General features: G+C 38.6%; 1 protein-coding gene across 1 annotated transcript; it reads right to left on the reverse strand.

The window, feature by feature from the left end:
• Window positions 1–8102, reverse strand: FGA (fibrinogen alpha chain). Its single transcript, XM_082728014.1, has 6 exons — window positions 7962–8102; window positions 5666–5791; window positions 4993–5176; window positions 3688–3833; window positions 1641–2898; window positions 1–907 (listed from the first exon to the last, which is right to left on the reverse strand). Exons 1-6 carry the CDS (start codon window positions 8013–8015, stop codon window positions 198–200), a joined length of 2478 nt encoding a protein of 825 aa, XP_082584140.1. The 5' UTR covers window positions 8016–8102; the 3' UTR covers window positions 1–197.
• Between the last annotated feature and the right edge of the window lie 8147 nt (window positions 8103–16249).

Consider the following 16249-nt stretch of genomic DNA (forward strand, 5'->3'; position numbering starts at 1 on the left):
TTTCAGAAAAAACTAACATAACTTTATTTTTTAAAGCAGTAATATGTCTCAGTTACATTAAGATACAGTACAAAGAATAATAAAATAGCACCCATGAATTTCTTAGGAGATTGTAAAGAATCTTCACTTCTTTATCTTCCTCATTTTCCCCCTCTATTTCACTAAACAAAGAAAGCAGATTACTCTCCCTTCCCGTCCTATTGGGTCACCAGGGGCCGGATTTTCATGCGAACAGCCCTGAGGGAATAATCCGCACCCCTGAAGGGGACCCAGACCACTCCATTCTCAATCTCATAAGGACTATTGTTCCTTGGATCATAGGAGCCCCCAGGGTAGTAGATGCCATTGAGATTGGCTGCTTGGCAGCTGTTGTACCACCAGCCTCCTCCGTAGACTTCTGCGCAGTTCTCTTCCGACTGGTCTCTGTCCCTGTCATAGGTGCTGAACTGCATGTCCGCGTGTGACGTATACTCTGTTCCTTCCTCTGCAGAGCCCTCAATCAGAGCATCACCTGCTGTGCCCTCATAGGAAGAGACCTGCAGGGTATAGCCTTCTGCCTCAGAGCCTACCCTCAAGTGATATTCTGCATAAGCCTGGTTTCCAGCCCAGTCCTCTAATTCAACCCGAAGGACTGAGCCCCTCAGAGTTAGTAAGTGGAGGTATTCATTGCCTAGCCAGAATTCTCCTTCCCCCTTGTCATCCAGGCTGCCGAAACCTTTCTTGTAGTCTTGCCAGGTCCGGTTAAAATTCAGTGATCCATCCATTCTTTGCTGGATCAAAAGCCATCCTCCCAAACTGGTCTCTTGATCACAATAAACAGAAAAAATCTTACTGGATCCCGGTAGCTTGATATTGAAAATACCACTTTGGGCACCTGAAGGATGTGTTTGGAGGACATCATCACAGTCTAAAAAAAAAATTAAGCTGGTTGGAAGAAGTTATTCTCATTTAACTTTACAAAGATAGGCATGGCCCAGGTTAAAGGAAGGCAGATACTGGCTTCCTTTTCCTTTTTTCCTTTCATCCATCCTTCCTTCCTTCCCTCCCTCCATGGGGAAAGGGTGCACTTACACTGGGTTGAAACTTATGTAAGTGAGTGACATTTATACCTACAAATCACAGAGGGGATTTTCCTTAATGGATCTGAAATTTGACTTGCGTGTACTGACAACAGCAAGTAACCCACAAAGATATCTAAGCATCACTTAGTGCTGATGTAACTTGTTTTTAACCTGATCTAAATGTCAACTGAGACACACACTAAAAATATGATTCTAAGTTGGGTGACAATTCCAAGAGCACACATTTTGAGTGGTGAAAGAATTTGGTTAAACAAACTGAAAATCGAGTTTCAGAGGGATTCATTCATTCATTCATTTAACACGTGTTTATTGAGTGATGATTCTCTGCACTGTTAGGCATTTAGGAATACAGAGGTGAGTGAACATGAGAGACAAAGTCCCTGCCCTCATGGAACTTACAGTCTAGTGCCCAAACACAAAAAAACAAAAGGTGTAATTTCTGGAAAGTGTAATAGAGGGCTAGGAAAGCAGTTCAAGGCGCTAGGGAAAGCATTGCAAGAATAGTGAACTTAGTCTAGGGGGTTAAGGAAGGCTTCCCCAAAGGTGAAGTGTGGATACCTCTGGCAGAGCGAACTTTAGCATGGCCTCTTTTGGTGGTATATCCTCCCTTGAGGGTTTCATGTTCCTCTTCAGTTCCAGCCTCACCTGCCACTTTATAGCTCTTGCTTTCAAATGTGGAGTCTCCTCTGTTGAACGTTGTACTACTGCTTGAAAATTGTTTGCTGTGACTTGAAGTTTTACCACTGGAAGGGAACTCAGATGCCCCAAAGTGTGTGAATATGTCCGATTCTGAGCCCAAAGCATGGGTCCTACTATCAAACTCTCTGTGTGAGGGTGAAAGCGCACCTGGAAATATGTTTCTAGTTGAGGAAGTGCCAAAGAAACTCTCCAGATCAGGGTGCCTAGAATGGAGATCATCTAAGCTACCAGCAAAAGAATGGGGTAAGTCACCACAGTCAGAACCATCTTCAGAGTTTACCACTTCTTTGGTCACTTCTTTGCGACCATCAGGACCTATAACAGTCTTAGTAACAGTTTTAGAGCATGAACGACGAGTGGTGGTCCCGCTTCCAGAGGTGACCCTCTCATTACCAATAAGAAGTTCTTTATCTCCTTTAGAAGTGACCAGTTTACCTGTGTGGAACTCTTTCTTTGTCCCTGGAGTTACACTTCCTGACACCTCTTCAAATTTGCCCCAGTCTGGGTTGATAGGCCTGGAGTTCCCATGCCCTACGCTATCTGGCCTAAAGCTTCCAGACTCAGAACTTCCAGGGCTCCAAGGACCAGTACTGCCAGTTCCGGTGCTCCCAGCATTCCAAGTGCCAGTGCTCACAGAGCTCCCAGAGCTCCAAGAGCTGCTGCTGGTTGTCCCAGTGCTCCCAGAGCTCCAACTGCCATCACTGTCAGGCCGGGTGCTCCCAGGGTTCCAAGTGCCAGAACTTCCTTGTGTGGAGCTCCCAGGGTTCCTGGGGTTTTCAGGCACTGATCCTGTTCCATGAGATGCAGTGTCTCCTCGGGTATTCCCATCTCTACCAGACCCCTCGAATGTTATTTTCATCTGTTGCGTTTCCATGAGTGCCCTCCACTCTGGAGGGACATTCTTAAGTTGGCTCTTGAAGTCCCCAGGAAGCGTATTTGGAGCTCTGCTCATTTTCAGCTGTGGTAATTGTTCCCTGTTTTTAGGTGGAAGTAAGTCTTTGGCAATGACTTGCTCAAGTTGCTTTTGTTGATCTTCATAGTACTTTAGATCTGTCCTACGTTCCAAAGCCCTACTGCATGACCCTTGACAAGATCGGATCTTAATATCAATGTCCACCTAAGAGGGGGAGAAAGAGAAAGAAAAGAGGTTGATAAAAAGAAATTATTAGAAACTGTTCATTTCTAAGCAGTTAATTTATTTTTTGGAAACTAGATTCATTTCTTTGAGGTGGAGACCTACCAACCAATACTCTATTTTTTAAAAGATGTGTTTATTTATTTATTGGACAGACAGAGATCACAAGCAGGCAGAGAGGCAGGCAGAGAGATGGGGGAAGCAGGCTCCCCGCCGAGCAGAGACCCCGACGCGGGCTCGATCCCAGGACCCTAAGACCATGACCCGAGCCGAAGGCAGAGGCTTTAACCCCACCCAGGTGCTCCCAGTACTCTATTTTTCATTTATGTCGTACCCTCAGTGGAAGAGATGTGAGGTATTGTAAGGTTAGCCTGGAGAAGAAGTAGGAGCTATTTGAATTCATCTTAGTCTTAAAACATATAGGTAAGATGCTATTTCCTCCAAAAGGAAACACTGATGAATTGACTCTTAGTGAGACTGAGATTGAAGATCCAGAAGCACGGTGGTGTCAGAGCTTGAACAAGACAAGCAGGAACTTAATATTTGCTTTTGAAATCTACTAACTATGTATCCTTGGAAAGTTTTCTTAATATCATTGAACTTTTCTTCTTCATTTGTAGAGTGGGGGTAAAAAATACCTACTCTGTAGGTGGATAATGGATATAACATTTGCTCTACATATAGTATGTCTTTAGTAAATGACTGTTGCCTTCCTTTTCCCTGCTATTCAAAAACAAGGAAATCTGGAGTCAAAGTCAAACACTCACTTACCTCCAGTCGTTTCATATCTACCAGCTGATCCCTGACATTCTTCTGTAGAAGGCGGATTTGCTGTACTTGTTCTATGACTCTACGCCTCAGGATCTCAATTTTGCTTCTCAGATCTTCTGTCACTTGGCTGTATGTATTATCATTATCTGAAAAAAGCGAGAGTGAAGGAGCTGCTAAGGGACTTGCTTCCATAGCCAGCAAAAGAAAGAAATTTACTTATAAACATCTTTTTCCTTTTAATAGCAATTTGTTCTCTGGACATTTTATTTATGAGTTCCAAATCTATTAGGCATTCGATGTTTGGACAATGTCATGTCCTTTAGTCACCAATAGCTGTCAGTTAAGATGCTCTACTAGCTATTAGTAATCTAAATAAATGCAGAAGAAATTTCTTTGGAATTTTAAAGTTATAATTAGGAGATTAAATTCGATCACATTTCAATTATTTCATCATTTCCTTAACCAAGGGACTTAAACATAATTTAAACCATGTGTTAACAAACTTAAACATATTCTTGAACTTTCATATGGTGAAGTTTTCTTTCCTACGTATATTTCTAAAATTATTCCTAAGGTGTTTTTTGTGGGTTTTTTTGTTGTTGTTGTTGTTGTTTTGTTTTTTGTTTTTGTCAAACAGGATCACTCACTTGCTATTACTATTGTACTGTTGACTTTACATTAGTTAAGTGTCTCCTAATGATATAAAGAGTCAAAGCAGGCTTCAGGAGCTAGGGCCTCCCTAAACGTGCTTCTCATGCCCAGAGTAAATCCGATGTTTCCTAGTCCTAATGAGACTTAGTCATAGTCCTATGAGAAATAGAGAACATAGCTCTATATTTTAAATGGAAAAACAGAACAAAACAAAACAGAGACAGCTTGGTGGAGTCTTTGGAAGGAAATCTTAATCCATCACATGAATAGCTTTATGTCTTTGGGTAAGTCTCTTGATCTCTGTTTCCTCCCTCCTCTGTAAGACAGAAATACTACCTCCTCAAAAGTTTATGCTCATCTTCTTTTCAGTATACACTCGTAAAAGAAGAACACACTTAAATTCTAGTTTTCAATACAAAATTCTGACTTACTTTGTGACATTAAACAATTCTAAGCCAAACATTTTAATGTTACTTTTATAAAAAGCAATCCCCTCCTTAAAATTCAGGGACATCATAAAGGCCTGTGTTTCTATCTTAAGTACTGTGGAATAAACTTGGAAGTTGCCATAAGAAGACAGCATATTTATTTAGGGCCTTCATTGCTGTGTTGTTGTGTGCTATAAAGTCAAAGTGCCAAATATGTAATGCTTACTGTTAGCGCTGGCAAAATCCCCTCTCACGAGTTCCATTACATTCCCTGTCAATGAATTGGAGTCCTTATTGTTCTTCTGATAATCAAATAGTGAATTTTTGAGCTTATTTATTCTGTTTGTAAAATCTTGATTGACTTCATCGATTAACCCTTTCATCCTGCAGCCAGAAGGGCATCGGTAGTTCTGGAAGTGAAGAGGAAAAAGTATATTAAAAGTCTATATCTTGGATATAGTACAATTTTGAAGGTTTCCATACAGTCACCACTGTCCCTCCCTCCCCCAATATATTCAGATCATCTATTGACTTAAGAGTAGTTTGAGAGGACCAGTTAGAAGTCATAGAGAAATTTTGTAACATGGTCCACTAAACCATAAATTAAGCGCCCACCAAATCTTGAGGCCATAACACTCAGGTTTCTGGGATTTATCTGAACATGCAACTAAAATCTAAACTATTAATCTCACTAATGACCCAGAGTTTGGGAGGTAATTTAAACAGTGCTCTCAGGGTGAGGTTGCTTTCCATTTGTCTTCTTGATTTTGACATGTATTGAGTTATTAGATTATTCCTATTGGAAGAGTTTTCTTGACCTACTGGGTCAGCCCTTGCACAATTCTAGCACCACGGGGAAGGATTCTCCCATTCCCTCTGCCCCTCCTCCCGCTGCTCACCCAGTCTTCATCAGCACAGAAGGGCCAGTCTGTCTCCTTGCAGGTAGATTGTTGTCTTTCCACAATTCTTGGGCCACGTGCAACTGCTCCTTCGGCTATAAATTCACTTTCCTTGACATCGGTGGTCTTTATGATTCATTTTAACACAAAAAACAGGACAACATTAGGCAGATAAAAAGATACAGGCCTACCTGCAAACCCCAAGGAAAGGGAGAGCTCTCACAGAGATTAAGAGCCCCAGCTTTGGGGCCTCTGCAAGCTTCTGCTTTCTGACATTTTGATTGAAAATCCTAATAGATATTTTATGGAGTTGTACTAGTTAAAGGAGATAAGGTATACACATTTTAAAATTTACCTTTTCATTTTCAGTAATGTCTGGAGACAGAAAGGTAATTACAAAAGTCAGAGTTCTTTCTCTTATAATTTCTGTTTTAGTAGGAAAAAACCTATACTATGTTAGCTTAATTTCTCCCTCCTTAAAGTTTCTAATTTGATCTGATGGGTCCATAATTTGAGCAAGTACATCAAGGGCACAAATATGGCCCGATCAGACTGGGAAACGTTTTTGAGGTTACTCACTCACATAATAATGTCCTCTTATTTACAATGCAAAAGAGTAGAGAGCAAAAATAATGATCCATGACTGACAACCTTTTTTGAACACCTTCTAATTAGAAATACAGATTATTTTTAAAATTTCTATTGTGACCTAGGAAGTGAAATAGAACATAAAAAATAGTCTCCCAACAAGACTTTGTATCCTAATAAATCAAGATGGGTTTTAAGTTTTAGCTATTTTTATTTTGTACTACTAACTTACAGAGATTTTGCTATGACTATTTTAATCTCAGATAGTTTATTATTATTATTTTTTTAGGTAATCTCTGTGCCCAGTATGGGGCTCAAACTCACAACCTCGAGATCAGGAGTCGTGTGCTTTATGAACTGAGCCATCCAGGTGCTTCCCTGGATAGTTTATTCTTATAATTAGCTAATATTTGCTGTCTCTTTTTTAAAAAAGTACACTAATGATAATAACAATCTTCAAGGGCAGTTATTATTCAAGCAATCAAGGGCAGTTTATTTTAAAAGAACAAGTACAATTATTTCTTTAAGAAATAAAATTATGAATTCTAACATATTTCAGAATAAAATGGCACAACAATAAAAACAGATAAAAGTTAAATATTTACTGAAAACTTACGCATTATCCAAAAGATCACGTTAGCAAATAACTTTAGTCTTATTTTCCACAGAACTTTTTTTTACTTATTAGTATTCTAAAGAAGAAAATTAAGTTAGAAACCCTCTTTAGTTTTTTTGTTTGTTTGTTTGTTTGTTTGCTCTGGTAGTAGGGCTTACGAGTGGTGAAGGGAAAGAAAGAAATTGGAATAATAATTCAGCCTGAAAGTAACTGAGTTTCTTAAACATATTTGTCATGTTTTATAAGATCTTAGTGTTTCAAAGACCTGTTGAATGAAGTCCGTCTCCTTTCCATAGGCCTCTGGAGTCAGACTTTAGAAACTGTTGCAATATTTAGTAATTATTTTAAAAGATTACTTCCTGGTTGCCTGGGTGGCTCAGTTGGTTAAGCAACTCCCCCAGCTCAGGTCATGATCCCGGAGTCCTAGAATCCAGTCCCTCATTAGGCTCCCAGCTTCATCTCGTGGGGAGTCTGCTTCTCCCTCTGATCTCCCCTCTCATACTCTCTCTCTCTCAAATAAATAAATAAAATCTTTAAAAAAAAGATTACTTCCCAAAAGAATATTGCCTTCCCGATTAATCTCTTCTGACTATATAATATGTAATAAAATATTCTATGCTGTTTGTTTTAAAGACAGCTAATTTGCTTTTCTTCAAAACACACACACACACACACACACACACACACACACACAAACAACCATCCAGAAAAACTATTAAGCCACTGTTCTGTGTATTATGGACAACTAGCAATAAATTAATAATGAAATTTTAAAAATTCTTAGCAAAAGAATGTTTTGTTCCGTTAACTAGCATGAACTATGCTGAGGCTTTATTGGAACAAAGATGGCAGAGATTTCTTCCTGCAAAACAAATAATGTTCTAAGGCTGAAACACCGATGCCTAAGCTTTCCCCGTGAATTTCTATACTTTTGTCCAGCTAAGCGTCCCTCTTACTTGTGCGGTGTCAGGCTCATCTAGGAACTTGCCTCCGGGGCCTTGGAGCTTATAAACCTCACAGTGTGTGAGGACATAGATAAGATTCATTCAACACTAGAGATAAAGCAAGAAGAGAAAATAAAGGCAACCATACCCAAACCGTGCCCACCACACTCAGGACCAGGCAAAAGATCTTCACAGAAAACATCTTTTCGAAGGCTGGAGCTGGCTCTTGAGAACTCCAGCTCAAAGAGAGAACGACTACCTCCACTCCTAGTGCCTAGCCTATTTAAATTTGCAAGGAGGTTTGATTAATCATTATCTTTGCCCTGTTCAGACAGTCAATATGTGCTCTCCAACTCTTGCTTCTTCTTCAGGTTGGTGTCCCAGAAGTTCTTGCTCAATTCTCCCAAGCTTGTTTGCTTTCGATAAGCTGTTGCAAAGGCAGCAGCAATTCCAGGACGACCTCACATTTCAGGAACAGGACGACCTTAGAAAAGGCAAAACATAGGAAGACAGACCTCTGCTTGAGTACTTGGGACAATATGGAGAGAGGCTGAGGCAGGCTGGCAGCAGCTCACTGCAAACAGATTTGGCAAATGATACTGCACTTCATATAGGAATTATGGTTGGAGTGCAGGACTTTTAAAAAAATGACTGTGGTGGGGGCACCTGGGTGGCTCAGTAGGCTGAGTGTTGCACTCTTGATTTCCACTCAAGTCCACTCAAGTTGCTCAAGACCACCATTTGTCCTGGGATGGAGTCCTGCTTCTTCTGGGTGGGAGTGGGTGTTTCCCCACTCAGCAGGGAGTCTACTTCTCCCTCTCTGTCTACCCCTCCCTCCTGCCTGCTCACTCTCCTTCTAAATAAATAAATAAATACACTCTTTTAAAAAAATTTTTTTAAAGATTTTATTTATTTATTTGACAGAGAGAGATCACAAGTAGGCAGAGAGGCAGGCAGAGAGAGAGAGGAGGAAGCAGGCTCCCTGCTGAGCAGAGTCCCCATATGGGACTCGATCCCAGGACCCTGAGATCATGACCTGAGCAGAAGGCAGAGGCTTAACCCACTGAGCCACCCAGGCACCCCTAAACTCTTAAAAAAGAAACAACTCTTTAAAAAAATGACTGTGGTGATAGGCTGACCCTGAAGTCTTTCTTGACGTTACCTTGAACAGATTCCTTTCCTCTACCCAAAATTGTTAAGACAGTAGCCCCTGGAGCCAAGCATTTTAGGTTCATAATCTCAGGTACACCACTTCCCAAATCTGGCATTTGGAAAAGTTACATGTTTTTATGAAGAGTAAATGAGTTAATCCTTGTAAAGCCCTCAGATCAGTGATTGCCACATAGTAAGTACTCAGTAAATGTTAACATTTATTAGAGAACAGAAAGTGCCATGAAAAACAGTGTCTGTGCCTTTGGACATGCCAGTTTACCTTCCCTGCTCTTCATCTTCATATGAAAATTTTCCTTGTCTAGATCTAGCAAACAAAAATCCAGGGTGCCCAGTTAAATTTGAATTTTGGATAAACAACAAATATATTTTAGTCTAAGTATGTCCCATGCAATATATGGAACATACTTAGACTAAAAAATATTTGTTGTTTATCCGAAATGCATATTTAACTGGGCATCTTATAATTTGCCTGGTGAACCTACCTTGACTCAAATTCTGCTTCCTACATGAAGTCAATTCTGATAATAGTAATAGCTAATAGTTATTGAGAGTTTTCCCAGTACCAGGCACTTTGCTAGACACTTTACATCATACCTGATTCCATCCCTCCATTAAAAGCCATCTCTTGTCCTTCCATACTTCTTTTGGCCAGGTACCACTCATGGCATTTACCATTATAGGAGTGTTGTCCATCTGCTTCACTAGATCACAGACTTGAGAACTGACACATTTTATTGATCTTTATGTTGTCCCAAAAGGCATGGGCCCTCACTGAGCAAGAAAACATGAGTGTGGAGTTGACCAACTGCCTCCTCAGGCACTGTAGGGATGGGAAGCTTGCTATAAATGGATGAAAGCTGCGTACAAAGCAGCACCCTCCTTCACTGCTTGCTTTCTGGAAGGCTCTTTGATCAAGCTCACTCCTGATCTTGCTTTCTTGGATTTCTAGAGGCAGTTGTAAAACTCAGAGAGAACCCTAGAGTCCATTCAGGTTCTGGAAGGTAGTGATTCCATGGGGAGTTGAGTGATACTCAACCCACAGTGTCTACTAAACTGGCAAAATGCCAGGCATGCATAGAAACTTGAGGCTTGACCTCTTCAGATGATTTTGTCTGCTCACAGGAAGTTTCCTCTCGGGAAGTGAACACAGTATATGGAAGATGTTTCCAGAGAGTAACCCAGGGGGCTTCAGGTGATTCAGTTGAACATAATCTAATTGAAAGTAAGTTAATGGAAAACAGTTTGAACAGAAAACATTCATTTGACTGACTGCCTCAGCTCTGGTGCCACATCAAGGCATTTCCAAGGTACCACCTTTAGCTGTTTGCCTTGCTGTTCCATGATATACACATGAGGAGACCCAGAAATGGTCACTTTTACTGTTCCTAGAATGTCCCCGTGCCACAAAATTGAAAGTTCCCATGCTATCTCTCCAGTGCCAGAATTCCATAACCAGACACTTTCGTGGGGCTTTCTTTTGGCTCAACACTGTAGGATGGAGCACTGACCAGCTGGGCCCCCTAACCCTATAAGCAAGCTGTATTATAAGCTATGGAGAAGCAGGTTTTATTTAGCCAGGAAGCCATGCAAATGAACAGGTGACAAATACTACAATGTGTATCATTTTTTTAAAAACACATGGTAGCAAGGATACTTTTACAAATATAAAAAGGGGGAGAAAAGTCTGAGAAATCTCTAGTTTCTTAAACCACAACCTCTGGGGTGCCTGGGTGGCTCAGTGGTTTCAGCCTCTACCTTCGGCTCAGGTCATGATCTCAGGGTTCTGGGATCGAGTCCCGCATCAGGCTCTCTGTTCAGCAGTGAGCCTGCTTCCTCCTCTCTCTCTGCCTGTCTCTTTGCCTACTTGTGATCTCTCTCTCTGTCAATAAATAAATAAAATCCTTAAAAAAAAAAACCATGACATCTGTAGAGTATTGTATTTTTCCCAGAGATTACTATAACCTAATTTTTTTTAGCTCTAATGAGAAGGATGTTTCATTTATTTGTCCTTTTGAAGTTAATAAAATATTCCACAAATTAAAATTATCTAACAAATTAAAATTATCTGGTTGCTATGCCGTAATATCTGGCAGGACTAAAATGGTATATAATGTATATAAAAAGAACAGAAATTCTATAATTGTAATTATGCAAGATATTTCTGGAAAATATTCATTATGTCTTCCAGCATAGATCTATATGAATCTGCAATTTTGTTATTGTCCTAATAACAAGAAGATAAGGGTACTTTGACAGGCCATATTTTATCAAAACAATATTAAATGCATAATTAGAAAGTACTAAAATTAATTTCCTAAAATTTGAAACACCTAAATTCTGAAAATTTAGAGACTTAGGGAATCTTTTGGGGCCTCTGTCTCAGATTTTACAGCAGAGGCTAATTTATAAGGGTTTCACTGGGAAACAATGGCAAGGCTACTTAACTTTGTGTATCTGACTTTCTCTGTTGGTCTCCTGTATTTATTTCAAGGGTGTTGCAAAAGTTGGCTTTTAACCAAGCTGTTGACTGTGAAAGGTGAATGAGTTGTTGATGATATATGTAAGAGTAACTAATGGGACATTTACATTCAGAACTCATTAGTACCCTGATGGTTCCAGATGGTTTCCCTGGAAGTTACAGTTCCAGAGAAAAGATGGGACTTTCTTTAAACATACAGAAACGATTCTGAGCTGGATTTACAAAACTGAGTGGGGGGCCTTTTCTTGATCTTGTTTGTTTCTGTCACACTGCATTTCTCCTTAATTTTCTTATGCAGGAAAGAAATCTACTTTGTTATAATTGAATGGTCTCCAAATTAATAGCCATTTAATAGAATAATTTTTCAGTAATTTTAAAATCAAATTCTGTAATGTTCCAATAATACATTGATAGTTCTCTCTTTCTCTCTCTCGGTCCTGATGCATTATTTTCATGGTCTTCTGCTTAAGCACTTTTTTCTTTTCTTTTCTTTTCTTTTTAAATAGGCTACATGCCAACATGGGCTTGAACTCAACAACCCCAAGATCAAGAGTTGAATGCTCTACCAACTGAGCTAGCCAGGTGCCTCAACTTCAGCACTTTTAATCAAGTTTCCACTAAGTAGTTCTGAGTATGTGTGTATGTGACATGTGTATATGTGTGTATGTGTTAGAGAAACAGAGAGAGAAGAAGAAACGGGGGAAGAAGGAGAAAGATGAGTTCAATGAGATCTCTGAGTTTTTCCCACTGCTTTACTTGTCATTTTTCTAACCATGTCATCAATTAAATAATTCATTTTCAAGATAAATTAATTTTTCTTACAATCTGCTTTACTAAATTGATCAAATTGTTTGTTTTGAACATGCATTGAATTATAAATGTTAGTTTTGAAAAGTAAAACCATTATATAGATGAATAATCAATTGATGTGTTAATATCAACAATGTGGATTCATTCTAACATCATATACCTTAAGTCCATTAAATCTGGCTCTCTTCTCTGCTGGTTTCACTGTGGTTCTATTAAAGATTAGCAATCAAGATATATCAGTTGGTACTAATTTAATAATGGTATATTAAGATCTGGAGAAAGAGCATTTTTAAGTAACAGACTTTTCAGAGCAAAAAATTATATTAAAAGTGTAAGTGAATTTAATTATCAAAATAAAGTTAATTCTTTGTGATTCTTATTGGAAATTTTTTTAAAAGATTTTATTTATTTATTTGACAGACAGAGATCACAAGTAGGCAGAGGGGCAGGCAGAGAGAGAGGAGGAAGCAGGCTCCCTGCTGAGCAGAGAGCCTGATGCGGGGCTCGATCCAGGACCCTGGGATCATGACCCGAGCCGAAGGCAGAGGCTTTAACCCACTGAGCCACCCAGGCGCCCCTCTTATTGGAAATTTTTTAAAAATTTTCTTTCTTTTCCTTTTTTTTTTTTTTTTTTTTTTGAGAGATCTGGCGCAAGTGAGGGAGGGTCAGAGGGAGAGAATCTCAAGCAGACTCTCTGCTGAGCATAGAGCCTGAATTAGGGCTCGATCTCATGACCCTGAGTTGAAACCCAGTCAGACACTTAACCAACTGAGTCACCCAGGCGCACCTGGGGCCTCTTTTAAATGGGTCATTCCATAATAAAACCAAGGCAGTTTGAAGAATGCATTTGGGTAAAATTTTGTTTAATTAAACAAAAAATTATTGAGAATAGCAGGAGAGAAGCCCCAATTGGAGGATATATTACAAAATATTTGACCAGTGTACCAGAATATATGCCTTTCAACTGTCAGTGTCATGAAAAATGAGGACAGACTAAGAAACTATTACAAAAGTTGACAAAGAAGATGTGGCAACTAAATGTAATATCGTATCCTGGGTAGGATCCTGGAACAGAAAAAAGACATTGGTTTTACACTGGTGAAAGGGAATAAAGTGTGTCGGTGAGGGAACAGTAACTACTAGAGTTGGTTCCTTGGTCTTGACAAATAAACCATGGTGGTATAAGGTATTAGCAGGAGAGGAAACTGGGTGACAGGTATAGGGAATTTTTTGTAGTATCTTTATAGCTTCCCTGCCCCCCCAAATAAAATAAAAATGTTATTAAAACATACAGGCAAAAATTATTAAAGTTTTAAAATTATATTGCCAAACTTAACTGACATTGGTTTCAGATCTCATGCAGCAATGCCAATCTTAACAGCAAAAGAAAACAATTTCTTTTTGTTTTTATTTCCAAAGCAGTTTCATATGTTTTCTCATTTGACTCTTACCACAGCTTTGTGATGTAAGGAAAGCAAATTGGAAGGAAAACATTGTCAGTCCAAGGTCTAATCTTAAAGTTAGGTCAGATTTTTTAAAGTCACACTTTAACTATTTGCCCCCGAGCATTTGAAAGAGGCTACTTTCATCACAGAGTGGAATCTGTCCTACTGTGTTTATTTAGGGGAAGTCAGCATTTAAATTTATTTAGGGAGGTTTCTCGTCTACCTGCAGTCATTTTGTGCGTTTGAAGTTGCCAGGAAAGGGAAATCTGGCTAAGGACCTAGGAAATGAGAGTGAGGGCCAAGAATACTGGATTTTGGATTTGGGAAACACATTTTTGACCCAGTTGTAAACCCGATTAAATGTCATGATCCAGAATTTATCTCGTTTGTACCTTCAGATATTTCCCAATTAAAGAGAAATAAGCAAGAGCTTGAAATCGTCCCAGCTAGCCTTCCCAAAAGTCTTTCAAACCTGATACGGAGGAGTGTTCCACAAGTCAGCGGTCAAGCCTAGTATCAGTACTTGTAAGGTGCCATGACTACAGGGCCATTTGGAACAAATCTTACGTTTATCACTATCTTTAGTTTCTTTGTTTTCCTTCTTAAAGGACAAATATTAATTGTCTTCTGGTATATAGACCATTGTTGGAGAGTGATTATGATTATGTACACTTTTATGAGATCGATTATTTCTGATAACTCCTCTGTCCTAGAATATCTTGTGAAATCTCTCTCTCAAGAACCAATATCAAGGGTCACCTGGCTGGCTCAGTTGGAAGAGCATACAACTCTTGATCTTGGGATTTTAAGTTCAAGCCCTATGTTGGGTGTAGAGATTACTTAACAATAAAATCTTTAAAAAAAGAGAGAGAGAAAGAAAACAAAAGAACCAATATCAGGATTATCTTCTCTAATCACAATGCAATAAATTTAGATACTAATTAAAAATAGTTTTAAAAATCATAAGCTTTGAACCAAGTAATATCCAGTTTCTTTTTTTAAAGTAATAGTCACCTTCTAACCCTTGGACTCAAAAGAAAATCAAGGAAGTTATAACGTATTCAGATTGTGGGCAGATCTTAACACAGTGTTGAATGAAAAAAGTAGTAATTACATTGAAGACCTTAGAAATGTTTCTCAAACTATTTGTGGTAAAGAACCACTTTTGTTAAATTTCTAAACAATTATAGACCTATAGATCATAAAATAAAATAGAAATAATCACTAGAAAAGTGAAATTAAAAAAAATAAGGATGTATCAAATGTAGGCCCTAATATTTATTATTAGATTCTGAAGACATAAAATTACATTTCAATAAATATAATTAAAAAAAAACAATATAGGAAAAAATGTTTCTACATGCTAATCCTCAATTTTTCTATCTATCTTAACACAGACCAGTAACAAAGAATTCGGGAACCAGCCAGATAATACTCATTTATAATACAATGACTTTTATATTACTTAAAAATACATAACACAATAGATCAATTTATGATTTATAAGAATGCATACAAATAAACACATCAAATCTTTTGAAATGATTTTTATTAAGGAGATAGAAAGAAGAAAAGGAAATTTCAATAAAAAAGAATCAATCACTCAAGAGAGTAACCCAGCACAAATGAATAAGAATGTTGTTACCAGGATTATGATGACCTCAACATCTACCTCTGAGGGAGACACACATGCACAACACACACACACACACACACACATACACGCACACAAATGTATAAAACGTCTTTTTCATATTCTTAGTCTCTTTATTAACAACTTGTTATTATCCATCTACTTTATCTCCTTTTACTGTCTTTAACTCTTTTTCTGCACTCTTTTGGAGCTACATCAAAATGTTAAGAAATCATCAGGAAGGGGCATCTGAGGGGCCAGTTGATGGTTAAGCATCTGCCTTTGGCTCGGGTCCAGATCCCAGAGTCCTAGTATGGAGCCTGTGTTGGGGTGAGGAGCTCCCTGCTCTAGGGGGAGCCTGCTTCTCCTCGACCTCTGCCCCTCTCCCAACTTGTGCTGCCTCTCTCTCCTTCTCTCTCTCTCCCTCTTTCTCCCTCTCAAATAAATAAGATCTTAAAAAAAGAAATTATCAGGGAAGTATATTTTCTCCTGGGTTAAGTGTGTACTTTGTTTTTCACGCTTATCAACTGAATAAACCAAAGATATCATATCATAAATCATAATACCTTGGCTAGTTTACATTGGTTAGAGTGAGTCAAAAAATTTTAAATTAACTTCAAATTTAATATGTACTCATTATAGCAAATCAAACAATACGGAGGTATATAAAGAAAAGTCAGACGCTCCTCTCTGCCAGTCAGTCTCCCTCTAGCAATCAATGCTGAATTATCCAACATGTAGACCAAATATGTAATCATGACACGCATAAAAACAGGGAGCTCCAAAATGTTTTTGAAAGAAATTTTGTAATTGATATTTTAGAAGAAGCACTGGACAAGTGATCATGGGAGAAATCAGCAATTTTTGGATTTCTTTATATTAATTTTGTGGCTTAG

The sequence above is a fragment of the Mustela nivalis genome, assembly GCF_964662115.1.
Source record: "Mustela nivalis genome assembly, chromosome: 4".
NCBI lineage: Eukaryota > Metazoa > Chordata > Mammalia > Carnivora > Mustelidae > Mustela > Mustela nivalis.